Genomic DNA, 26,640 nt, shown 5'->3' with positions numbered 1-26,640 from the left:
TTCAGTCATCAAGCTCTGATCTGGACCAGCGCTGAAATGTTGGAGCGGCCCCAGAGCCCCCGGCTACACACACAGCACATCAGCTCATCAGCCCATCTGATGGTCCTCAGTTTATCTCAGCCCGGTTTATAGGACCAGATTCCGCGGCGAAATGCCCCCCAAAGAGCCACAGCTGTCTGGACCACTGCACTGACCGCAGCTAAATGACACTCTAGGTAAAGTCTTTCACTTCAGCGTTTATTTTGCGTGTGTAATACTGTCTGCACTCTTCCTTTACTTACTTACTACTTAATTTAGTGTGTGTGGTGCAGCTTAGACAAGTTTTTTTTATGTTAACGTCCTTTACATTTAGTTTTACTGTCCTTTAGTATAGTTATATTTTCAGTTACATTACAGATTATTTTAAGTTTACAGTATTTGAAACTTTAGATTGATTTTTTTTTTGGGGCTCAGATTATTCTGGCTTTACACATATTTACATATTTTGGCACACTAATATTGTAGGCATTTTAAAAATCACATTATCTGAATCAGGAAAAGCGCAATTTCAATTTTAACAAATAAAGGTATTATCAGAAAGGGCAGCTTCACAGCTCACTGTTTGGGTGTGGTTAGTAGGGTAGCAACACGAGGTGGATCTTACGATAATGGCAGAATATGTTGTGCTTTGCATGCAAGTTCATGCACTTCATTACTTTGTTTGAAACAACCTATGCAAATGCTCTCTCTGCTAGGATGGAAATGCTGCTGAGGGGAAACCTGAGGAGAGGAGTGGGGCTCTGCCTCCTGCTGTTGGCTCTCCTACACGAGGCCACAGGCCAGAGGAGAAAGACAGGACGCAGGAACAACCACAGGCAGCACGACGAAGGAGGAAATGGTAATTCTTTTTATATGAGGTATCCACATGTTGGTGGGAAAGGTCAGCCACTGGATCCTGTGGATGTAGCAGACCCCAGGCAGGAGGATCAGACATTCACTGTGCAACATCCGCAGCTCAAGAAAAATACAATACAATACAAAAATACAATGATAATACTGTGTGTAATATTAATTGAGGAGTTTGTCTGGGTGGCGTAAGTGGAGAGACATATAGAGTTTCACAGCTCAGACACAAAATAGATAAATGTGGGATGATGGCCAGCAGTGTGTCATCGAAGTCCCAACGTGCTTTGGGTAAAACGGTCGAGCGCCTTGTATGGTGCCATCCATGTGAGAGTGCGTGTATGTGTATGAATGAGAAGCAAGTTGTAAAGTGCTCGGATTAAATCATTTTAAAGTTGCAATGTTGAAGATCTCCATTTGGTTCTCTATGGTGATAAGCAGTAATTCCAATTTTCGGTAATTTGGGGGTTAGGTTCTGGGGTATGCAGCCCACTGAGTTTGCATAGTAGTATTAATCCCATCATGCCTCCTGTGCAGCCAGGATATGAGAGTCCAAAAGAACTGCACCAGTCTGTGTTTGTTAGAGGCCGAGTGTTCTTTTAAATGGTAATTCAGATGCTTTTGCGTCACAGCACGATTAAAACTCTCTTGCAAAATAATGAAAGTTAATTTGTAACGTTCTGATATTAAAGATGATATGTTTAAAGGCCTGGTGTGTAGGCTCAGGAGATTTGGGGCTTTTGTGACTTTTAGTGGCAGAGTAAAAAAAAAAGACAATGCAAAGCAATGCATGCTATGGCTTAAGCTATTTTCAGGTTATATTAAACAACTGATATTTTATTTTTGAAATATACAAAATCTTAAAAACTAGTTCTTGCAAGAGTCCAAGGTGTTGATATTGCTTGTTTGGGCTGCCCAGCAGTCTAAAACCGAAACACTGTTGCTTTAGTCCACGTAGGGGACTGTTGTTCTTGTTCCACGTGAAACCAAAAGTCATCACGGACTTATTTCAACTTACGTACACAGGTTATCTTACGTAACTTAACTTACGTCACACACATAACGCACGCACTTATTTGAACCCAAATCATGAACTTTTCCAATATCCAACCAAGCAGTTTTGGCGCGTCGACCTAGCCAAACTGTGACCGTTTCAGAACATTCCACAGCAATATTAGACACTCTCATCAGTGTTTGACGTGAAATGAGAACTTTCTGGGACAACCCTACTAAAAACTCTCACTTTCAGTTCTATTAATAGTTTGGTATGGCTTGTGTACGTAATCTTCCTCTACAGTATGTTGAATCTCTACATTCACCTGAGGTTTTATCTCCCTCCACCACAGGTTTGACATGTTCGCTGGAGGTGGCTTTCATCCTGGACAGCTCAGAGAGTGCAAAAATATACTTGTTTGAGAGGCAGAAGGCCTTCGTGTTGAGCTTCAGCACCCGCCTCTCTACCCTGCAGATAGCCGGCTGGACGCTGAAGGTGCGAATGGCTGCACTTCAGTACAGCAGCTCAGTGTCCATCGAGCACCGATTCTCAGCCTGGAAAGACCTGGACTCATTTCACGCTGAAGTCAGCACCATGAACTACATCGGCCATGGAACCTACACCACCTACGCCATCACCAATGCCTCGCAGCTGCTGGTGCAGGAGACGCCGGCCGACAGCGTCAGGGTTGCGGTGCTGATGACTGACGGGGTCGACCATCCCCGCAACCCCGATGTGATTGTTGCTGCAGCCGAGGCCAAAGGTCACGGCATAAAGTTCTTTGCTGTAGGTTTATCAGACATCGCCCAGCAGAGTCAGAATAACGCCAAGCTCCGGGCCATCGCCAGCACGCCTGCTCAGCAGTTTGTCCAAAGTCTTCTCAATCCTGAGCTGGAGGAGAGGCTGTTCAAAGAGATGGTGAGTGGTGATCTCAGTTGAGATGGTACCTGCGTTAACATGACAAACAACAGGGGCTGCTTTTTAGGCAAAAAGTGAGATTTAAAAGCAAGAAATTCAGATATCTGGTTATGTAATGACTAGCCATTTTGGGACCAGAGGAACTTTCCATTGTGTCAGCATTGCAAGAACTGAGAACAACTGTAATTCTTCGATTTTGAGGGACTTTTTAAGCTCCTGCTTCAGAGTGGGTGCTCTCCACAGGAGACAAGAAAAGAGACAACAAGAGCACAAGAGAAGCCATGAGTGTCGGAGGTGTACGGAGATTGGTCGAGACAGAGCTGTACATTGATTGGTCGAATACAATGCGGCACCAGTAATGACTTGTGTGGAGCTTGTGTGGTGTGGAGCAGTAGATTGTTGGTATTGTACGCAGAAGTGACAAATGTTGTGTAAAAGTGACGTTATACCAGCTGCCGACTAGCTTTCTGCTTCAGTGGTCCTGTTATCAGTGGGTGCTAACAGAAAAAATGCTCCCAGGTAGAATGTTGTACCAGATTTTAGCCACTTTTGACAAACTCGCCAGTGCCAGAGAGTTAAAACAAGTTCAAAGTCAAGTCGGTCTACCTTTCTTAACTTTGCAGACTGCTGTGTTGTCACCACATACAGTAGCAACGACGTCTTGTGTTCAAATCTCGACTCTTGTCCTCTCTGTATGGATTTTGTGCGTTCTTCTGGGTTCCCTCTGGCAGTCCTCTGTCCTTGATCAAACCATCGACCTCAGCTGGGATTAGTCTTTGAAGCAGTTACGTGGAACTTTAGTCCCTGTGAACAAAAGTGGTTGTGTTTCCCTGAATGAAAACCACATCTGAGAACCTCAGAAACTATAGAAAAGTACACAGCTTAAGAAATGAAGAGAACACTTAATCATCACAGTATAACACCAAGTGAAGTAAACTTAAGGGATATCAATCTGTCCAGTTAGGAAGCATAAGTGATTGTGGTTTTGCAGGTGGTTGCCACAGACAAGTTGCCCTCTCTTTCTCCTTCCTGAATGATTCGTCTCTTGTTTTGCGTTTTGCTAGTGTCCATGTCACTGCTGGTAGCATGAGGTGGTACCTGCAGCCCATTCAGGTTGCACAGGTAATCTAGCTCCTCCAGGATGGCACATCCATATGTGCCATTGCTAGAAGGTTTGCTGTGTCTTCCGGCACAGTCTCAAGAGTTTGGGGGAGATATCAGGAGACTAATCGTTACACAATGAGAGCTGGACAGGGCCATAGAAGGGCGTCAACCCAGCAGCAGGACCGGTATCTACTCCTTTGTGGGAGGAGGAACAGGAGGAGCACTGCCAGAGCCCTACAAAATGACCTTCAGCAGGCTCCTGGTGTGCATGTTTCTGACCAAACTGTCAGAAACACACTCCATGAGGGTGGCATGAGGGCCTGACGTCATCTAGTGGGACCTGTGCTCACAGCCCGGCACCGTGCAGCTCAATTGACATTCGCCAGAGAACACCAGAATTGGCAGGTGCGCCATTGGCGCTCCATCTCTTCACAGATGAGAGCAGGTTCACACGTGTGACAGACGTGAAAGAGTCTGGAGACGCTGTGGTGAACGCCATGCTGCCTGCAACATCATCCAGTGTGACCGGTTTGGCGGTGGGTCAGTGATGGTCTGGGGAGGCATATCCTTGGAGTTGGTGCACAGACCTCCACGTGCCGGCCAACGGTACCTGAAATCCTCAGAGCCAGTGTCAGACTTTACGCTGGTGCAGTGGGCAAGTTGGATTTCACTTTTACTTTGATTTTCAGTGTGATTTTGAATCCAGTTGGTTGGTGATTTTTCCATTGACCGTTGTTGTTACGTCATTTTGTTCTCAGTGAATTACACAATGTACAGTACAGATTTTGAACTTCAATATCTTCTCGCTGATGGTCTTGTTTGCTTATGTAGGTCGTATAGAGGCATCAGTATTGAACCAAGACTGTTTCATAAAATTGACTTACAGCCAGTAGACCAGTGGACCCTCCATAGAGACCCAACATGAGGGGTCACAAATGTTGTTTTTGTTTTTTCATTTGCAATCATGCTTGTTTAATAGTCCTTCACACAGCTGAAATGATCTCCTGCACTTCCAGCAGCCTATCACAGTGACAGCAGCATGCAGCTCTCCTTCCACAGTGTTTATATTCCCCCTTTTTTTTTTTGGCACTTTGTCCTCAGAGCGGGTTCACGTCTCAGAGGCAGAGTTGTGTCTGCATGAGGGGCTTCCCCTGCCTGCTTTTCCACACACACGGAAAGGTCGGGGTCAGGACCTGTCTGAGAGACTGGCATGGCTTGTTCTGCTTTCCACAGATTCATTCACATTCATCATTTGCAAGAAAGACACTTTTCCTCTCAAAGTAGCTGGAACTTTTAGTTCCAGGAATTTGTTCAAGGAACTAAAAGGTTCCTTCAGCCCACTGTTGTCTGAGTTTCTGATGGAGGAAAGCCTGTAATGTGGTAGTTTAGATGATATTACGGAGAAAGGTTTGAGATGGAAATCACAGCATACGTTGGACATGATTCTTGTGTTATAATGAGTTGATGAAGTGGTCACTGCACACACAAACATCTTTGCCAGCATTGAACTGAGCAACCGTGAATGACCCATAGGAATTTTGACAGTTTGTGACGGTGCTTCCAGCGTAAAACTACTATAACTATACAACTGCTCCACTCAGGTCTAGTGGGATTTTTTTGACATGTTGAAGCACATTGAAAAAAAAAAACACAGACAGTTTGCAGCTGCAGATTTTTAAGAATGGTGGCTGAAAAAAAAATACTTGACCAAACAGAAATGTTTCATGCTGCAAGCCCCAAAGTTTAAAAGTAACACTGCTTGAACAGGGACTTTTGGGGGGCTAAAATTATATCCCTGCAACTTAATTTAGAACCTGGTCCTTGCAGAGTTCCTCCAAAGCTTCCTAGTCCCTTAGAAGAGTTCCTGCGGTGGAAACACAGCTACATCAAAAATAAACTGATCTTGTCTGTGAGTGAATGACATGATAGTGAACCTGTGGGGACCAAACTGATGCTGTTGACACTTCTGTCTTGTGTTTTGCCTCCAGGGTGCAGTCGCATTTGATGGGGTAAGTCTGTCAATGCAATCCAATATTTTATGTCTGTGAGTAATTACTGTAAACAGTATCAATGACGTTGTGTTTTTCTGTACAAGTGTCCACAGGCCCAAATGTGTATGTGTGAAAGAGGAGAGCGAGGCCCTGCAGGAGCGCCGGTGAGTTTTTAGAAATCAACATTGCCTCAATAAAAGTTCAATAAAAGAAAAATTATACAAAACAGATTCTTTCTGGGTCACTCTGTATTTCTTCCTCATAAACTTACTCAACATCGTCTTATCTTTTAGCATCTTAACTGAGACTGAGACTTTAATGGTGAACTATTACTAATTCTAGGGTAGAAAAGGGGACTCAGGTTTCAGAGGGCAACCTGGTTTAAAAGGAGCAAGGGTAAGTCACAGCAGTCAGAAGCAAACTATTTTAATGCCTAATTATATGAAGCTCATTGTATTCTGGCCTCTTTTGATAAGGGAGAGCCTGGCTTGAATGGTCGACCTGGAAGTGATGGTCCAGAGGTAGGAAAGAAATTCTCTGTAACTACGAAGTCATATTCTTCTTAAAAGACGAAATGCAGATTTTAATACGTTTTCACCTTTTACAGGGTCGTCCAGGTTACAAGGGCAACAAGGTGGGTGACAATCAGCCTCGGCTGCTTTACTCTCATCAAGTAAATTGGCATGTTCTGAGAGTTCTGAGTGTAATCTTGTGTTTGGTTTTTAGGGAGAGAGAGGGGACTGTGGTACTCCTGGGGAAAAGGGTGACCCTGTATGAACATCACTAACTACATTATTTTAATGAATACCACAGACTTTGTCCTCATAATCACATTTGAGTGTCATTCTTGCAGGGACCTGAGGGGCCTCCAGGACAGCGAGGACCGAAAGGAGAACAGGTAGAGCACGGAAATTATGAATCTTGGTTTGATGATTTAAACCGTACAAATGGAAGTTTTGTCATGTATGGACAAAAGCATCTACTTCATTACTACTTTACTTTTTATGACTAGGAGTTGTTAGCATCAGTGCAGAGGTACAGTATAGGCTGTTCAAATCCTAGTGATATGAGATGTGTGCCACTTGAATTTTGTTGTATGGAATTCTTTATTGCTGGTGATTTTGTTGTGGTGTGTTCAATGTCTCCCTTTAATTTTTTTGTGTTTTTGTTGTAGGTTTTTTTGTGTGACAGTAGCCAAAGACACAAAGGGACATTTTTTTCCCAATAGGATAATAAATTAATCTAACTAAATCACTAATATATAGACATTGTTTCAGAGGTGGGCCTGCATGGAAAGTCAAACATCACTTCTGGTTCTGAAAAACCATGAGGGCAACAACCAAAGTGCCATACTCAAGGCTTCAAACAGTGTAGTTACAAACCAATGGGTGACATCACAATGGCCACATCCATTTCTTATATACAATCTATGGTCCAGACTGAAACATCCTAAAAACTATTGTCACGATATCTTGTACAAACATTCATGGTCTGCTGGCGTTGAATCCTACTGACTTTGGTGATCCTTTACTATCTCTAGCGCCACCATGAGGTTCACATCTGTGGTTTTGTGTGAAATGCCTCGACCACTGTTGGATGGATTGTAGTGAAATTTGGTTCCCACGTTCATGTCCCCCTCAGGATGCATCCTAATAACTTTAATAAACCCTCAGCTTTTCATGTAGCGGCATCATCAGGTCAAACTTTTAATTTGTCAAGTACTTTGCTTTATAATGTCCTATCTCCAAAAGTAATAAAATCCATCAGCCTCAGCTGTAGATTGTGTTTGGTGCTAATTACCAAATGTCAGCATGTTAAATAAACTAAAATAGTGAACAGGGCAAACATTATTTGCTAAATATCATCATGCTAATATTGTTATAGTGAGCATATTAGCATGCTTATGTTTGCACTTAGTGAGAAGTACCTCTGTATTTAAGTACCTTGTTATAATGAATTTTTTCATCCTTCACGCCCCTCAATGTATGTTTAGGGCTTGCTGTTCATATTGATCCACAGACATCATGATACGTCGACATGAGACAGTCAGTTCACTCTCCAATATGAAAAATGGAAGTGGAATTTGTCTCTCGTTCATCTCTGCACTAATGGAATGTGAATATTGGATTATGGGTAATCCTGATACTAATGTGGCTAGCCAAAGCAGTGAATCCAGGCTTGCAGGATATTATTCTTTTGCAGGAACAGACTTTGTGTGGTGGGATTAGTGCAGGGACCTGGCCGCCCAGCACCACTCTTCCTCCTCTGTGCTACTGGCACACTGTCAGTATATGTAACCTTGTTATTTTGTGAGCTTGGCCGAAGGACTTGAAAGCTGTGAATGTTGATTTTATTCCTGTTGTATTTTTCATTCAGTGGGGTTGGGTTTGTTTTGACCTGCAGTTCAGTCACAGAACATTGGGCTTCTTTTTAAATTCATCTATGATCATTTTGTGCTGCAGGATTTTAAGTTTTTATCGCAAAATTAAAAAAAAAAAAGCACCACAGTTGTTTGGGTAAAAACAAAAGATCCGGAACAAATGTAATTAATGTGACTAAAGCAAACGTATGTGTTGCACTGAGGGTTTGTGTAAGATTTTAAATTTGTTTTGCAGGGCTCAGTAGGACCACCAGGAGACATAGGTGCTGAGGGCCCAGCAGGAACTAAGGCAAGTTTTCTCAAGACCTCAAGATGCATTAGGAAATTTTCCACTGTCATTTCTGCTCTAAAAGTTCCCAGCAGGAACAGTTTGATTCACACCTATATCATGTTACGTTCTGCTTCCTATAGGCGACATATGCAAATGCACAGGGAAGGGACACACAGAAGGGGGAGATTAACAAATTTGGGGAAAAAAATTTACATTAACACATGTCATCAGGAAACATAAGTGAAAAATGGTCCAAAGATATACTGCTAACTGTAAGTTTGTAGGGGGGGTACCCCCTCTGGTCCTGGCAATGCAAACAGGGGGATGGCGCCAGAGGAAGCCTGCCTAGGGCACTGAATGTGCTAAGTCATGTTCTAGGGTTTGAAAATCACTAGCTTTAATGCCCTCCAGTGGTAGTATCTAAAAGTACACAAGAATAAATAGAAATTTTTCATCAACAATTTTAATTTGCCTCTGAAGGTGTTTGGAAGAGCAAAAGTAACACAGTCCTCAATAATGTTTCCCAAAATACTTAGCTAGCAACCTCATGTGGCCTCAGTCTCAGTTGAAATAAACAGTAGAGAGACTGATTCATGAGTATTATGAGTAGATAATTAGATTTCAGAAGTATCCCCAAAATTCTTACAACATTTTTCTCCCATTATGCAGACTTCTTTTCTCAAAGTACAGCAACCGTTCTTCACGTTAGATACCATGATAGATATTGAGGGGATGGTTCTACATTTTGGGAAATACAGTTATCTGCTTTGTTACCAAGAATGAGTACTGTTTTACGTTAAGTATGGAGCTGGAGCCAGGAGGCAGTTAGCTTAGCTTAGCATAAAGACTGGAGATGGGGGGAAACAGCTAGCCTGCTTTGTCAACAGTTCAAAAACACACATAGCTATATCTCTAAATGTATTAATACTCTCAAATTAACGTATTGTACCTTGTTTGTTTAATATGTACACAAATAGAATTGTAGAAGAGACAATTTGTGGTTTTAGGCGCAGTTACATGTGGGAATTACAAGAAATAGTCAGAGCAGCTAACTTCTAGTGAGTGGATTTTTCAAAATTTCCTTTTGAGGTTTTAAGAGTTTTTTTTTAAAGAAATGCAATATTTGTATTTTGTGGTCTGTAATTTCACCCATCAGCATCCCACAGATAAAGATAATTCTCTCAGTAAAACCATGATTATTTGGCCAACCAAGGACTTTAGTTCAGCTATTTAAGATAATTTAGGAATTTATTTTCCCCCAGAATAGAAGAATAGTTCTTTATTTCTCCACTGACACTTTCCCACACAAAATTTGTACTTTCAAACAGCAGTTTTGGTGAAAAAGCAGCAGCCTGAAAGTGACCTTTAAAGTGTGTGCCCAAGGCTAATAAGATGCTGATGTCTCCATCGCCATAGAGCTTTTTTTTAACAAAGATGTCTTTATACAGATGAAATGTAATGTGATTTATAGCACATCCAGGAAAACTCCAGCCATTAATCAGGAGCAAGTTTTACCAAAGGAACAAAGGACGGGTGTTTATTTCCTAAATGCCATTAAATATTGAAATAGGACCATAGGCCCATGGTTTTATTGATGTAAATAGAAGCACAATATGTATTTTTATAGCACTTTCCACCAGATATACCTCAGATACTACAGTAAATTATACAAATGCCATTCATTTATTTCCCACAGACAAAATAGAAAAAACATGAGGTTATGGTTCTTCTTGCTGAGGATGTTGTGTGTAAAACATCCCAGGATGCAAGTGAAATTAGATGCTTTTCCATCCACATGTTTTATACACAATTTATGCACACAAAAAAGTGAATGGAAACACTGAAAATTCCCCAAAATCTTGAAATCTTACAAAAAGGCATTTAGGCTTGGCTGAAGTTGAAAAGTTGGTGTATCACTGAAAGCGAAATGCCACAAAATACATTGAAAACAATTTTAGCGAATCAATGAAGTGTACTGGACTTAAGTCCGTGCGGCATGTGGTGTCACCTAAGTCTAAGAGACAAGACATTGACGGAGATGAGTCTCCTCATCGCTTCACACAGATCTGATCTGTTGTGACCTTCCTCACATTAACACTTGAAGCAAACAGAAATTACAGATTTCTTTTGAGTTTCCTACATTATTTTTCACCAGTTTAGGGTTCACTGGCACTCTTTTAGGTACATCATCAGGTTGTGACCTTCTTGTCTGCGATGGTATTCCAGCTGGAGAATTCATGCCACCTACTGTTTATCTCATTGAACCAACTCCTTATAATTGCATAATGGTAACAGGTAAAAACAAGCACTCATTTACATGTTTTTTTTTTGCAGATTTTCTTGAAATTCAGTAAAAAATTTCAATTGGAGGGAAACCTGGTTAATTTAAAAGAATGCAATGACTTCCCTGAAGTGCTGTAACATTTCTACATTAGTGTTGCTTGGCTTGGTGTGAATAGTCTGGGCATGGATGGTGGCTATTTTGTGTATATTCTTAGTCTTGTGTGTTGTACTGTACAGTGGTTCTGTGCATTCGGAGAGGACAACATAAGGGCAGAGTCATCAGCAAACATGTAGAGTTGCCATTAAGATGAAAATGTATTTTGATTGTTCTTAACTCAGCGTATGCCAATGGGAATAAGATGGTACCCTGTACATGTTACTATGCATTAATTTCACATTTTGTTAACCTACAGGGTGACAGAGGGCCCGCTGGTGCTTCTGGGCCACCAGGGGACATTGGCATTGGATTCCCAGGAGCCAAGGTAAATCCTTTATATTTATAGTAGGACATCCTTCGCAGCTGGAGTGATGAGATAACTCCCTTAATGAAGTTGCTCTGATAGTGACAAACTAATGAACCCCTAATGAGTGTCTGAGACCTAGTAAATACGGTCACTCTTTAACTTTAAATTATTGTGTTGAAATGATGCTTACAGGGTGAAAAAGGAATTCAGGGAAGGTCGGGTCAAACAGGTCCTGTTGGGATAGGAGAACCAGGACTACCAGTGAGTACAAAAAATGGTCTTGTATTCGTGTTGATTAGTCATTTCTATGCATAACAGTGTCTTGAAAGCATATATGCACACTAGTTTCAATGTGCAACACACGGATAAAATAAAGTCTTGTATTCAGAATTTATAAAAGTAATTTAAAATGTACTTAAATGGTAATTGGATTGTGCTCATATAGCACCTTTGTAGTCTTTTTGACCAGTCAGAGCACTTTTACACTACATTCACACACCAAGCGCTTTGCTTCAGGTGCAAGCAGAGGTTCAGTGTCTTGCCCGAGGGCACTTTGACATGCAGAGGAGAATGGGATTGAATTTCCAATTGATGGATGATCCGCTCTACCTCTGAGCCACAGAGTTCAAGGTGAAATGTGTTAAATTTAGGAGAATCTGTTGGCAGTAATTATGTTTTCGGTTGTGTATAATCACCTGAAACTGAAAAAAACGTTATCGTTTGCTTAGAATGAGCCCTTTATGTCCTTATAAAGAGTGGGACCTCGTCCACGGAGTCATCCATGTCACACCAGCATGTTACTTGAATTGGTGGAGTTGGGTGAATTGGACGAAGAAAAAGAAAGATTTGGGATGCAATTTTGTGTTAGAGCGGTAGATCATACTTCTAAATAAAACCAAGGGAATCCTCATCAGCTGTCACAGCTTCTCCTGCACACTTGAACCTATTCACTTGCAATCTGCAACATCACTGCTAGATGCCACTAAATCCAACACACTGCACCTTCATCAAAAGTAAAAATAGAGGGGGTAATAATTGGGGTGTTATTACTGATGCATGGGGAACAAGGGAGTAACAATTGGACATTTAGGAGGAAAAGATAAATAAATTATACTTCCTTTAGCAAAAGTTTGTGTTGCTGATATTTTCAATGGCACACAGCAGGTGTGGAGTACATTTTTACTACATCATACACTGTTGGATAATTTGCTCTGTAATAATGTGTCAAAATAATCTACAAAATAACCAGAAACTAGTAGTGGAGAAAAAGTACACTATTCTCCTCTGACATATAAGGGAGGATGAGTATAAAGTAACATATGAAGTAAAATACAAGTTCCTCAAAAATTGTACTTTTGTATAAAGTTACATTCTACCGCTGAACACGGCAGGATTTTGTACACAAACACACTATTTTTTATTGCTTTGCTGGAATGGAGACCCTCGTTAGGTAAATGCATTTAGGAGGTTATGAACTGAAAATGAATGATCTAAACTTTACAGAAACTTTTTTTCTTAAGGGTGCTGAGTGAGCATCCACAGAAAAGCTAAATCACATATGCAAGATAGATTTGTCTTGACTTTATTCTGGGTTTCGTTGCTTTACACCCACGGCAGACCAGCCAAGCTGTCGAACATGAGCATGTTCTGTGCACTTGACTCCCATCCCAGTCCGGGACTCCTGGGACCTGAAGCCATTTCTAAACCCCTGCTGCCACCTGGAGCACCAATATGCAAAGTTTATTCTGTCTTATGCAGAATTGTCTTATGGACACTCAATTTGTAGCTGCCTCTTTACTGTTTTATGTGTTAGCGAAGGCTTCACTTGTGGAGATTTTTATCAAAAGTTATGTGTTTGTTACAGGGTCCCCCAGGACCACCTGGAGCACAAGGAAACCCTGGACCATCTGGAGAGGGGCTTCCAGGCCCAAAGGTGAGTCATGTTTTTGACCATGTGTTGGCTAAAGCAGTAGTTCTCAATAATATGCTATAGTAAAAGTACAAGAAATAGTATCTTGACAGTAACCCAAATGTATGCAGACTTCCATATAAACCAAAGTAGGCTGATTTCAGTAGACTTCAGTGTTTCAATGTTATTCTTAAACAGCTGGAAAAGGTTATAGTTGTGTTCCATAATATACATACGCAGCATATGTGTGTGTGTGTGTGAGTGTTTTTTTTGTTGGTATTCTTATCGTATCATCGTGTTTTGTCTCGTTCTGTGTGCGTGGTCCTGTTAATGTCTATGTAAAAAGGCTTAAAAGCTGTGCTATATGGCATCAGTCCATGTTATGTTCTGTTAAAATAAACGTGAAATAAATGCGTGGCAGTCTGTATATTGTCAGTGGAGATGTATATCCCCTGTGCAGATGCGTTTCATGATATTTACTGCTTCATAAGCATCACAACCAGAAAAGGTTCCGCACATTGCTACACAACATTGTGTGTTTACTCAGGACTTTACATTATTGGCCAAAACGTCACATTTAAAACACGCTGGACACACTGTGAAGATTATGCAGTGAGTTTATGAGAAGTGCTTTGAGAGGAGTCCCACTGTCCTGCGTTTGTTTCAGGGCGACCGAGGATACGACGGTCCCCGGGGCAATCGCGGACTTGCTGGTGTTGGGGTCAAAGGTGACAAGGTAAACAGAGATGGAATTTACACATATGTGTGCCGCCGTGTGGAACTAGTCCACTACAAGTAAACTTCCTCTATTCAAAACCTTCCTCAAGTAAAAGTATTTCAGTATCTGCAGTAAAATGTACTTAAAGGAGGCCTATCAAAGGGAAATGTGCTCATTCTGCAGTAAAATGCTCCACGTAGGTGTTTTATTATTGTATCTGTTCTTTCTGGATTCATTTCTGTATCAATGTGTGTGTTTCTGTGTGACTCTGGAGATTTTCAGTGGATATGAGGGGCATGAAAAAATATATCTGAAGAGCAGCATAGCTGTCAGACGAATGTAGAGGAGTAGAATGTACAGAATTTGATGCTGTGGAGCAGGAGGACACAGTGGCATAAAATAGAAGCAATAGAATTTGAAATAAAATGTAGTATTAAGTGAGTATACTTATTCATATTCCACTATTGGAACCTGAGCGCTCACCCACGTCTCATACTCTATGATACAGAGCTGGCTCTTTAATGACTGTATTTCTGCTACTGCTTTTCTCAGGGCGTTCAGGGCCCGCCTGGGATCACAGGTCCAATCGGTGCACCAGGTTTAGGACTTCAAGGAGAAAAGGTAAAAGCTTCATTAATGTGTATCAGACTGTTTGGAGCTGACTTTTGTAGAAAATCGTATTTCTGTTACTTTTCTCTTTTCATCAGATCGGGTTAGAAAAGAATAACGGCAAGCTAAACAAACTTACCGAACAGAAAGTTACCAGCGTTTCTCACCTGCCCACTTCACTTTGTCTGGTTTATTGATTTGATTTCAACTTAATCTGTTTTCACGCAGGGTGATCGAGGCCCAATTGGACCTACAGGCCCCAGAGGAGCTCCAGGTATTGGAATAACAGGACCAAAGGTAAGTCACAGAGGCAGGGATGGGGGAGGGGGGGGGCATCCATTAGCTGACAGGATGTTTATCTCAGAAGCAGAAACTCAGATGCTAATTGTAATTGACAGCTGGTTCTCTGCCTGATTGCATCTAAATCGTTTTGCATATTTTGTCACACAAAACACAGCTGGCTTGTCAATCAAACGCCCGGGAGTTCGGCTCAGTCTCTCTGACTCACGGAGGCAGCAGAGAGGCTGCTGGTGGTCGGTGGTTTATAACCAGAGATGCATTTATTTCACATTCACGTCTGTTTCATTTCAGAGCCCTTTTGTGTCCTATATTTCATACAAACAGAAAATAAAAATATCATAATTATCGAAATCTTCTTGAAATTTTAAACATGTAATTGGAACATGATTATTCTTTGTACTGGTGTAAAAATCATGGATTTCTGTTTTTCACATTTAAAGACTAAAGCTGCGATATTTTTCTTATTGTTAATGTCTTGGTGTGTGAATGGTGCTTTCAGGGGAATCAGGGAGTCACAGGTGAGCCCGGCCTGCCAGGTGAGAGAGGTGTGGGAGAACCAGGACCCAAAGTAAGTCCTCTAAACACTACTGCACGATGAGAAGCACTTTAACCCCTTGTTGCCTGTTGTCGCGAATTCGCCTCAAACCTCTTCAGCTGAGGTGGCCTCTGTATCCCACTACTACCGATTGATGCATATTCTATGTATACATTATATATACATAGATGCATACATAAATAAATAAATATATACATATTCTATCCGTATGTACATATATATTTTATTATACTATTATTATATTGCACTAGTCTATGCTATGTTATATTCAAATTAACAATCTCCACTTCATGTAGCATCTGCTTGAATGCAAAAACACAAATAATTAATTTTTTTATATAATTGTAAATCAATTCAGGCAGTAAGGGGTTAAACTCGTCTCAGAATTATCTTGCCAAGAGTTGTACAAGCAGATTGCTATCACTCTCATGTCTGTACTTTAAATATGAGGCTAGAGCCTGCAGACAGCTGGGTCAGCTGAGCTTAGCACAGACGCTCCACAGCCCGGATCAAACCAGATTTAACATGGTATTTAGTGAAGGTTAGAGGTGCTGGTAGGTGGGATGTATTTTCTACTTTTGGAGAAATCCAGACTGGTTTTACCCCCACTTTCAGTCTTTATGCTAAGCTAATAACCTCCTGGCTCTAACTCCATTGATAAAGTACAGACATACAGACTGAAGGCTAAAGGCCAGTGTAATCCTAGAGTGACTTTTTAAACACACGGGCAATTTCAAAAAATGCTTTCACAATTGCTCATGCTTAGGGGTTTACTTCACTCTCCATCAGTCTGCACCCCGCTGATGCTCTTGCACATTATCTTCTGTCAGGGTGACCCAGGGTCTGAGGGGTTACCAGGTATACCAGGTCAGCCAGGGGAGGATGGAGCCCCCGGACTAAAGGTAACATCAGGACATTAAACCAGTTTCTCTCTGTTTTACATTTCATTTGTAATGTTTCTTACCAGTCTGCTGTTTCCAACTGATGGCAGGGTGACATTGGGCTACCAGGACTCAGGGGACCTGACGGTGCTCCTGGTAAAGGTGCACCTGGAGAGAAGGTAACAAACATTTTTCACAGCTGACGTGCGCATAAAGATTACATATGAATGTACATAACAACAGATCCAAGGATCTTCATATAATCAGACAAGTTATCTGAATGCTTGTTATAAAGCTTGTTTGGAAGAATATGAGCAAGAGTTTTGTTATTTTGGCAGGGAGACAGAGGGGACAGGGGGACCAGAGGCCAGCCGGGTGCAGTTGGTCCTGTGGGGCCAATGGGGCCAAAGGTACCAATATACAAAAGAAAAGTGTATTACACTATACTATACATTATTCGTTTTGGATCTAAAATTGCTGTCACAATGAAAGCGCAGGTGTCTGAGTTCCATCTCGTTGCCTGTGGATCAGTGGTAGAGTGGGTCGTCCCTCAATCAGCTCCTATGGGTCAACATGTCGAAGTGTCCTTGGGCAAGACACTGAACCCCAACCTGCTCCTGAAGCAGCTTCAGTGTGTGAATGAGTATGAAAGAATAGTCTCCTCCAAATTAGATCCGTCCTGTATGAACGATGTGTGAATGGGTGAATGAGGATGTGATGTAAAGCGCTTTGAGTAGCTGAAATAACTAGAAAGGTGCTATACAGATACAGACCATTTACCTTGTTTTCTTTTTTTAGGGGGAACCAGGAAATACGGGGCCACCAGGTCCAACTGGACCGCCAGTGAGGGGTATACCTGGTGCCAAGGTAAGCTCACGCAGAGCAAACAAACAGCTGCTGTCACTGTCAGCAGCAGCAATTGATCTCCTTCTGGTTTTTGCCAGGGGGAACCAGGTCCACGAGGTGCACTTGGAGCCGTGGGAGAACCAGGGATAGGTTTACCCGGACCGAAGGTGAGTTCAGCTCAGGTTTACTCATCACCGATCCTCTCATGATGAGCGCTGATCAAAGTGGCGTGCTTTGGTTTGTAGGGGGACAGGGGGTCACCAGGGACTCCCGGGCCATCTGGACTGAAAGGTGAAGGTTACTCCGGCCCTCCAGTGAGTTTATCGACCTACATTACAGCCTCCTGTATCACATTGTGCTTCCTAAGAACCACGCTCAGCTCTATGTGTCATCTTTTCACTGTCTTAGGGACTCCCGGGGCCTCCGGGTCTGGCAGGAGAGACTGGAGCAGATGGCGTTGGCTTGCCTGGTCCAAAGGTAAAGCTGATGCAGGACGAACACACACAAGGACGGAGTCATGAATGAAACTGTTATATGTTATAACTGATATGATCATGGATTGTGTAAAAAATCTAGAAACAGAAAAGAATTCCGGTTTAACTACCTGATTTGCTGTATTTCAGGTGGTTTTACTTTCAGTGTTGATTATGTATTTGTTCTAGCTGCGTTACTTACAGATGAGATGTTTCATAAGCCTCTCTTTTTAGTCATTGTGCCTTTTTTCTGTCTGTCAGTGATTAGATTACTGTGATTGTTGACAGATATCTAAAAATATTTTACCAACTGTTTCCTGCTCAGGGGGACAGAGGTTTGGCTGGACCTCCTGGACCTGCTGGACCCCCAGGAATTGGCCTAATTGGTCCTAAGGTAACCTGTCCTGATCCAAACCCTGGCCAGTATGTGACTTTTTAAAAACTCACTATATCATTTTAAAACTAAAAAATATATTTGGCATGTGAAGGCTCTTAAATTTATGACGGTATCCAAAGAGACCAACAGTTTTCTTGTCCTGTAGGGTTCAGCTGGCCGACTGGGACCACCGGGCCCACAGGGGTTATCTGGAGAAGGCATCCAAGGACAAAAGGTACATCTATTATACTGTCTTGGCATCACCGGGCCAAAAAGGGAAAAGTGAATTAGACTGGAACCAGTCAGTCCATTTTCGATTTCTAAGGAATCAACAGGGGCAGACCAAGGTGCCTCTGGACGCAGTTGGACAGACCTATAACTAATCAACGCAACAAAACCTGTGACATAATGCCCAGCGTAAATTAAACTTTTACCAAATCCCATGGGAAGCATGTTAAATACATCTTTCTTATCAACAGAAGCTTTACAGCTGCAGCTGGAAGCACTGAGAGGAGACGATACATGTGATTAAGAACAGGGGAGCAGAATCGCTTGTTGACCAGTGCAGAGAGATGCACTTCTGCCTTTAACAGCCGGGCTGCTGCTCACCTGTCCGTCGACAGATCACTGTGTGTCCCTGGAGCGGGAAGGAAACATGAACTATGCTCCACAGAGCTGTAGTAACATAGCTCTTCTATAATAACATAGATCTGTGGTGTAATGATAATATGTTCTTCTCTGATGGTGGCTGTTTCTCCACCATTGTGTTTGCTAAGCTCCTCCTGGAGATACAAAATATTGAGCATGTGTGTGGGGGGGCGGGAGGGGCTGTGCAGCGTGTGCTGAGTAGTGATCGACTGCTGCTGCTCTGATTGGTTGTTTTTGTTCAGGCACAGTTGATTCTCAGAGTCTCAGCGGTCTCTGCAAACTGGACTTTTAAGTGCAATCGTTTGTTCTTCCTTTAGAGAAAATACGCCGTCAAGTTTGTTTATTAATGACGCAATAGCAGAGTGTTCTACATCAGTGGCAGCCATTTTGGTTGTTTACAAATGTCCAATATCAAACCTGCCCCATATTAGATAGACCAGCACAACCCGGGCTGGAAATCTGTCTGAACTAGAGGGGGACCAGGCACATCTGCCATGGCAAAAAAAAAAAAACATGAGCTCAGGCTAGTTGTTAGTAGTAGAAGAAGTAGTAGTAGAAACCCATTCAGTGCAGAGTCCCGGGGACTTGTGTTGAAAGACACAAGCTTTCCACAAACTCCGTCTTGTTCTTGCTGACATGCACTGTCCTTTATGTTTCCAGGGGGAGCCTGGATTTCAGGGGATCCCCGGCCCCAGAGGTCCTCCTGGACAAGGTCTGCAAGGGGACAAGGTAACAATACAGGAACACGACATAAAAAGTGACAGGAAACTTAGCAAGATGAAAAAAAATGAAATTAAAACTAAATACGTAAGAAACATGACATCAGGAAACAGCACACGACAAGCTTATAGTAACCAACGAATCTGTTCTCTGAACATGTGAGCCCAAAGGATAGCAACCAGCAAATCTAAAAAGTAAAATGTGACTCAGTCCGGCTCACTAGATAAGTGTTTATCTGCACAGGCTCTGTAAGCAGTGTTGTCTCCTGATCATTTGACTGTTTCTTTCCTCTCGCAGGGGGATCGAGGGTTCAGAGGTGAAAAAGGCAAAAAGGGAGATAGAGGAGAATCTGGAGAGGCTGGAGCCCCCGGACCTTTGGTACTATTTTTACAGTGATTCAAAAGCTCTTAAGGAAATCTCCAAATATATGAACAGCTAATAAATGACATCCTCTAATCACAGGGTAGAATGGGAGAAAAGGGAGACCCTGGGCTTACTGTAAGTATTCAGTCGTCTCACACTACAGATAGAGACACAGATAGAGACTGATTTGGATTTAAATTCCCTCTAATTAAGGTTGAAAGCGAGAACCTCACCCCCATAATCACTTATTCTTTTCCAATAGATACATAATGCAACACAAGACAACATATACAGTAAAAAAAGGCATCTGTGAACCTTATTCTAGTGACTTTTCAGATCACATCTTCATACCCTTCCTGTCTAGTGAAAAAAAAATGTATCTCCAATTTGATGATTCGTATTATTTTCGCTAAACTGAAGGATGAAGATTCCTTTATTGGTTGAGAAAAATTCTCCCATTTCTTAAACTGAATAAAACTCATAGATCAGCTGGACAATACAATGATCTTATAGACCATGATGCACTGCTGTAAATAAACCCACCAGCTACACTAATCCAGAAACATCAGATACAACAGGAAAACACTGACTGACCATTATGCTGCTGCTGATCAGAATCAGACTCAGAACGTTTTACTGTCATTGCACCAAGTTGTGCAGCAACATTTGTTGCGCTAAAAACCTACAAACACACTATGTGACATACACACACAAACAAACATTCACTCATTCACTCGTGCGTCAATAATAGATAACGATAAAAAGGCATAAAAGAGTAGCAGCAGTGAGTAGTGCAAGTGTTCCAATGTTCAGATTCATTTATTGCACATGGTGACCACAGTGCTCGCACCTATGAGGTGTGTGGGTGGTGGTCAGGCCTGATGTGTGTGAGTAGGGTTTGAGTTCAGTACTGTGATGGCTTTTGGAAAGAAGCTGTCCTTAAGTGTGGAGGTGCGGGCTTTGATGAGTCTGTAGCGCCTGATGGGTGAGTTCTGTCCTTTGTTATATATTATTATTATTATTATTATATAATACAGCTCCTCACTCTGAGTGTACATGTTGTTATATGTTATTATTAGTAGTAGTGGTATTATTTGTATTATTATTATTATTATTATTATGTAATACAGCTTCTCACTCTGAATGTACATGTTGTTATATATTATTGTTGGTGGTAGTGGTATTATTTGTATCATTAGTATTATTATTATTATCATCATTATTATTACTTTTGTGTTTGAAGTTTATTCTTATTCTTTAGGAGCTGTGTGTAACAAAAAGCAGTTTCCCCCTGGGGATTATTGAAGGAATTCTGATTCTGATTCTGATTCTGATTCTGATGATGTTGCTGGCTCTGTATGTGAGCACTGACTCGATGGAGCGCTGGTAAAAGGCTCTAAGCAGCTCTGCAGACAGGTTGGTCCTCTTAAGTGTCCTCAAGAAGTAGAGCTGCTGTTGAGCCTTTTTTTTTTTTTTACCAGCGCCGTGGTGTTGACAGTCCATGTGGGTGACTCTGAAATGTGGGTCCCCAAGAACTTAAAGGAGGAGACTCTCTCCACCTCCTCTCCTTTGATAGTTAGTGGAGAGAGGGCCTCCTTGTTGTTGCGGATGATGATGTTCACATTGTGTTTCTGAAAACTAAAAGTTCTAAACATATCGCTTCTATCTTTCACAGAGGGATGAAATCATCAAAATAGTGCGATCCATTTGCAGTAAGTGATCAGAGAGTCACATTTAGGATGTTTGTTGATGCTTGATGTCTCTAACGTGGCTCTGGCTCGTGCTCTGCCTCCTTAGGTTGTGCCGTGACGTGTCGCCAGACCCCCTTGGAACTTGTTTTTGTGATCGACAGCTCTGAGAGCGTCGGTCCAGACAACTTCAACGTGATCAAGGACTTTGTAAATGCACTGATCGACCGGGCCTCGGTCAACCGGGACACCACGCGGGTGGGTCTGGTGCTCTACAGCCACATCAACATGGTGGTGGTCAGCCTCAGGCAGGAAGCCACACGTGACGAGGTCAAGTCTGCGGTGCGCTCCATGACCTACCTGGGTGAGGGCACGTTCACAGGCAGCGCCATCCAACAGGCCAACCAGGTGTTCAGGGCAGCGCGGGCGGGAGTGAGGAAGGTGGCTATCATCATCACGGACGGGCAGGCGGACAAAAGAGATGCTGTCAGCCTGGAGAGCGCGGTGTCAGAGGCTCAGGGAAGCAACATCGAGATGTTCGTGATCGGGGTGGTGAATGAGAGCGATCCGCTGTACGAAGACTTCAAGAAGGAGCTCAATCTCATGGCCTCTGACCCCGACAGCGACCACGTGTACCTGATCGATGAGTTCAAAACACTTCCAGGTGAGCGCACGTGTCCCCGGTGTAAAAGAAATCCCATTGGTAGCCCAGTCTTTACCTGACACACTTCAAGACACACATACAGACATGGGGCACATTACCGCTAACATGATTATTATCAAAAACTCCAAGTAATATGATCATTAGCAAACTGTCAGACTGCCAAATTTGCTAAGGTCAGCGTCATTTATCTTCATAAATGCAGAGGTAAGAGAAACATACAACGACCAAACCATTTTCAGGTTTGCCCTGTGGTTTCAGGACTCATCCTGGTCGTCCTCTGCACGTCACTGAGCAGTTCCAGTAACAGAGGTTTGGGCCGTGGCTTTATGCCAAAAGCAGAAATGTTGTGTGTGCGTACGGCCTAATGTTACTGGCCCCAGTATTTTATTTTCAGGTGTGGGCCACTTAAGTCCCGCCCAGAGTGGCCACCCTGCTCACTACAGTTATGGGCCCGTGCCTGGCCCTGAGGACGTCCATCAGTACGCCACACGTCTCATACCCTGCCTTTAAGTGGCCCGTCATTAAAGGGCTGGTTCACCCACATTACCAAACCAACTCATTTTCATACTTCCTCCTGAGGTCTTTCTGTGAGATTGCTGCCTTCTCTCCACGTTTTGATGCTCACAGCACTGAGAAAGTTCCATTTATCCACAGCAGTGAAATGTAAATACGTGCACTTACTTAAATAATATTATGTAATAATAACAAGGCCTAAGGTACATTTACTGTACTGTAAGTACTCTGAGACTTTAGATTTATTTTTTATTTTTTTAAATAATCGGCAGATTGATTGATAATGACAATAATCATTAGTTGCAGTCTACTAATTACAGAATAGTTCAAAATGAGTTTCACCACAACCAACTTCAACCAGTAAATCCTGCTTTTACACTAATGCATGAGTAGTAATAATGTAATGATGTATAACAGTGGGATGTTTTTCTGCATCGCTTTTAAATCTTTAACCACATTTTTCAACTTTAGTAACATTGTCAGTGTGGGACTGTTACTTGTAATGGAGTACTTTTACAGATAAATGATCTGATTACTGTCCTGAAATTAATTTGCATCATCAAGTAGATCTTTTCTAACAATTTCTTCTGCTGACACTTGACACTTGACACAAAGACCCGTGGTCCTGCTTCGTCCTCCACACACTCATAACTGAGGGGAAAATACACACAGCTTGGATGTGAGTGTGGGAAAATCAATCTTCTACAGCGTCTACTACTACTGGAACGCTACTGACGTGGTGCTGATCACATGCACTAGTTCTCAGCAAAACAGGTGAAACTCTACGGAGCGGTATAGAACTGACTACTTACTGTCACGGTCCTCTGGTCTTGCAGCTTTGGAGAGAAAACTGCTGAGTCGTATCTGTGAGGACGGAGAAAGGCACTTGTTCAGCTCCATCCCGAGCTCCAGACTGCCTCCAGGAATCCCTGAGGTCTCCGGTAACGTTCGAGAACCCCCCTACAGGACCGATACGGACACACCCACCTTCACGGGAGACTTCAGGAGAGTTCAGATGGTGGTGAGAACGAATCAGCCGTACCTCTGACGATATCACAGACAATGTCCAGACACAGCTACTAGAAATCATTCAAAAACCCACACTAGAGCCCACAGCTGTCAGTTAGCCCAACACTTTGGTCTAGACTGAAATATCTCAACAACTATTGGATGGATTACCATGAATATATTGTACAAATATTCATTGCGCCCAGAGGATATACACTACTCACAAAAAGTTAGGGATATTCGACTTTCAGGTGAAATATATGGAAAATGGAAAAAGTGAATGCTACAGTGATATTATATCATGAAAGTAGGGCATTTAAGTAGAAGCATGCAATGGTAATTTCTTCATCTTAAACTATTTATTGAAAGAAAATCTACCAACAGTGGTAGGTAAACCACAACAAAACATGTTCAGTGTCTCAATAAATTGGGACGTGGCCAAAGGACGTCCACTCCTCTCCTTTCTGTGACTCTTCCAGTCTCTGTATCACTGTTCCAACCTCCTGATGACACTCTGTGACCCTCTAAGCTCAGTGAACACCTCCGTCTGAGGACTTCCTGTTTGAAGCCTCCAGTGTTGAGGTGCTGCTGATCAACTGTTAGGTGTCGTCTTGGTCTCATGATGTCAGAATGTGAACAGCAGGATGAGGAGGACTGTTTAAATACCAATTCTAACTGAAGCAGGAAATGTATTGGTGGATTCATGGATCAAACCTGTTGTGAATGTTGCTGTTAAGCTTCTTGTTAGAGAACAGCAGCTGGTGCAGAAAGTACTGAGACACTGAACAGTTGGACATGTGCATTCAAAGGTTTAGAGAAGGTCACATTAAGTTCACCTGGAAAGGTTAGAATGCATTTTAGGTTCATCCTGAAATTTCACCCGAAAGCTGAATATCCCTAACTTTTTGTAAGTAGTGTATATCCAAATGACTTCAGTGACCCCCTGGGTTTTTCTCTGGCACCACAAGCAGGTCAGATTTCAATTTATCCAAAGGAAAATCGCCATAAAATTTAGTGAAGACATTGGTATTTCGAAGAGGGATCAATCCTAATACCTTTAGGGGTCCTCTGAAGTCTCCAGCGCCCCCAAAGCCCCCAAAACATGTCCATGTTATCACTGAATGTATTTTAGAGGCATGCTTCAGTAGCAGACTGGCCGTGCTGGGGAGCTTCCTGCTAAAATAAACGTGCTAGTCAGAAACAGAAATTGTATTTCAGCATTGATTGAGAACAGTGTGTGTAACAAAATAATGAGCTTAATTTACTTGCTTTTGTAGTTTTCAGACACATCTCGGGGTTTTCATATGGGAAATGGGGTGTTATAAGACCACCATGGTATTATCTTTCCTGGGCAGTAGTTTAGGTCATTCTCTGCTCTGTTACAGCCCGGCCCTCCAGCATCACCCGACAGAGATCCCGTCACTCCACTGAGACCCAAGACGGACGACAGATCCTCCTCAGAAATTCAGAGATTTCCGCTTTTCGACAGGGAGCCCTTCAGACCCGTAACAGAGTTCCTCCCACAGCTGGACATGAAGGACCCCACCCACCATGTGGTGATGACGGGGGCCATCGGGCCGGCGGGTCCCACTCTGAAGGCCCCCCATGCGGAGAAGACGCCGCGACCGTCGCCTCAGACTCCCGCACGGCTGCCTTCTGACGCCTTCGTGTCAGGTAACTGCTGTGACTTTGCAGAAGAGATTGTAGGAGGAGAAATCAGCGGTTTGATGTTACAAATCAAGTGAGAAAGAAAAATGCACCAAATGTTTTCTAACATTTTAGATTTTTACATTCAAAGTCTTCTGGTCATCTGTTCTTCAGACAATGAGGTCAAAATGTCAAACTCTTCACATGAAAATGGAAAATCTTCATTATCTTAATCATAACAGATGAAAATCATAAATACAATCTTCATTTCTGTAACAGGACTGAAGTGTCTCAACATCTACTCCATTTATTGGCACAAACGTTTGTATGAACATTCATGGTCCCCAGGGGATGAGTCCTACTCATTTTGGTGATCCCCTGACTTGTTCTCTGGCGCCCCCCCCCCCATGCGATTCACATATGTGGTTTTTCAGTCAAACATTTCAATAACCCTTGGTTGGATTGCCATGAAATATAGTCCACGCATTCATGTTCGCTTCAGGAGGAACTGTAAGAACTTTGGTGATCCACTGACTTCTAATCATCAGATCAAAACATGTCCAGCTATGTCTTGTTAAGTTTGACATGTTGTTTCTCTTCCGTGTCCAGCCGAGCGCTGTGGCCACCTCCTGGACCCTGGACCTTGCCGGAACTACGTGGTGCAGTGGTACTACGACGCCACAGCTAATTCCTGCGCTCAGTTCTGGTTCGGAGGCTGCCTGGGAAACAGCAACCGCTTTGAGACGGAGAGGAGCTGCAGAGAAACCTGCGTCAAGGCGTAACATGCACAAACACACATGTCTGCACACGGTCACTGCAACTTCAGCATCTTAGCATTTTTACCTGTAGCTACTTCGACACGAATAGTGAAAATAAACAGCAAATGTTATAATAAAAGGTGTCATTAAACCAAGGTAGCCTAAGAGGAGTTAAGAGTTTTAAATTGTTTAGTTGGCTTAGTACTATTAAATGTTTTTTCCTGTTGGCCAGAGGGGTTTGTGTATTCATTATGTGAACCAAGCCAAGCTAATGCAGAGAAACTGTCTGATGTTACTTATACGCTGTTCCACACTTCTGTTAAATACTTTTTAACCACTAACCTATCCAGAAACAGTAACCCCTTTTGTACCATGCAATGACGTATTTTTCTACTTCATGTCTTCAGTGTTTCATGTTCATGTTTTGTAATACTGTGAAATGTCATTAAAAGGAAAAAACTAAATAAACTTTTAATTTCATGCACTGGAGGTTGAACGCCCTTATTGTAAAACCCTCTGGGCCAAAGATCTTCCTCCAAACCCACAATCTAAGAGCTTCAACAGAGGAAATAGCTGCTACTGATTTTGCAGGACGTTTGCAACAATTTATACCGTCTGACAGTTTCCCACATCTGTGGTTCAGGAAAAAAAAAAAAAAAAGTCACTAAGAAGCAGA

The 26,640-nt window shown here is 42.4% G+C and overlaps 1 protein-coding gene across 1 annotated transcript; it reads left to right on the top strand.

Annotated features, from left to right (window-relative positions):
- Positions 1-155: 155 nt before the first annotated feature.
- On the top strand, positions 156-26,439 carry col28a1b (collagen, type XXVIII, alpha 1b). The gene is made up of 35 exons (XM_070835070.1): positions 156-215; positions 735-877; positions 2,229-2,794; positions 5,887-5,907; positions 5,994-6,053; positions 6,232-6,285; positions 6,366-6,410; positions 6,497-6,523; positions 6,616-6,660; positions 6,743-6,787; positions 8,505-8,558; positions 11,237-11,305; positions 11,480-11,548; positions 13,152-13,220; positions 13,864-13,932; positions 14,467-14,535; positions 14,752-14,820; positions 15,323-15,391; positions 16,210-16,281; positions 16,371-16,439; positions 16,599-16,670; positions 17,059-17,127; positions 17,205-17,273; positions 17,352-17,420; positions 17,515-17,583; positions 17,905-17,973; positions 18,122-18,190; positions 19,264-19,332; positions 19,621-19,701; positions 19,786-19,821; positions 21,362-21,398; positions 21,484-22,038; positions 23,388-23,572; positions 24,945-25,233; positions 25,816-26,439. The coding sequence occupies exons 2-35, from the start codon at positions 736-738 to the stop codon at positions 25,986-25,988; spliced, it is 3,594 nt and encodes a 1,197-aa protein (XP_070691171.1). The 5' UTR covers positions 156-215; position 735; the 3' UTR covers positions 25,989-26,439.
- The last annotated feature ends 201 nt before the right edge of the window (positions 26,440-26,640 follow it).

Source organism: Pempheris klunzingeri, chromosome 8 (genome assembly GCF_042242105.1).
Source record: "Pempheris klunzingeri isolate RE-2024b chromosome 8, fPemKlu1.hap1, whole genome shotgun sequence".
In the NCBI taxonomy this organism is placed as follows: Eukaryota; Metazoa; Chordata; class Actinopteri; order Acropomatiformes; family Pempheridae; genus Pempheris; species Pempheris klunzingeri.
The sequence above is the reverse complement of the archived record's forward strand: the minus strand, read 5'-3'. Positions and strand labels throughout refer to the sequence as shown.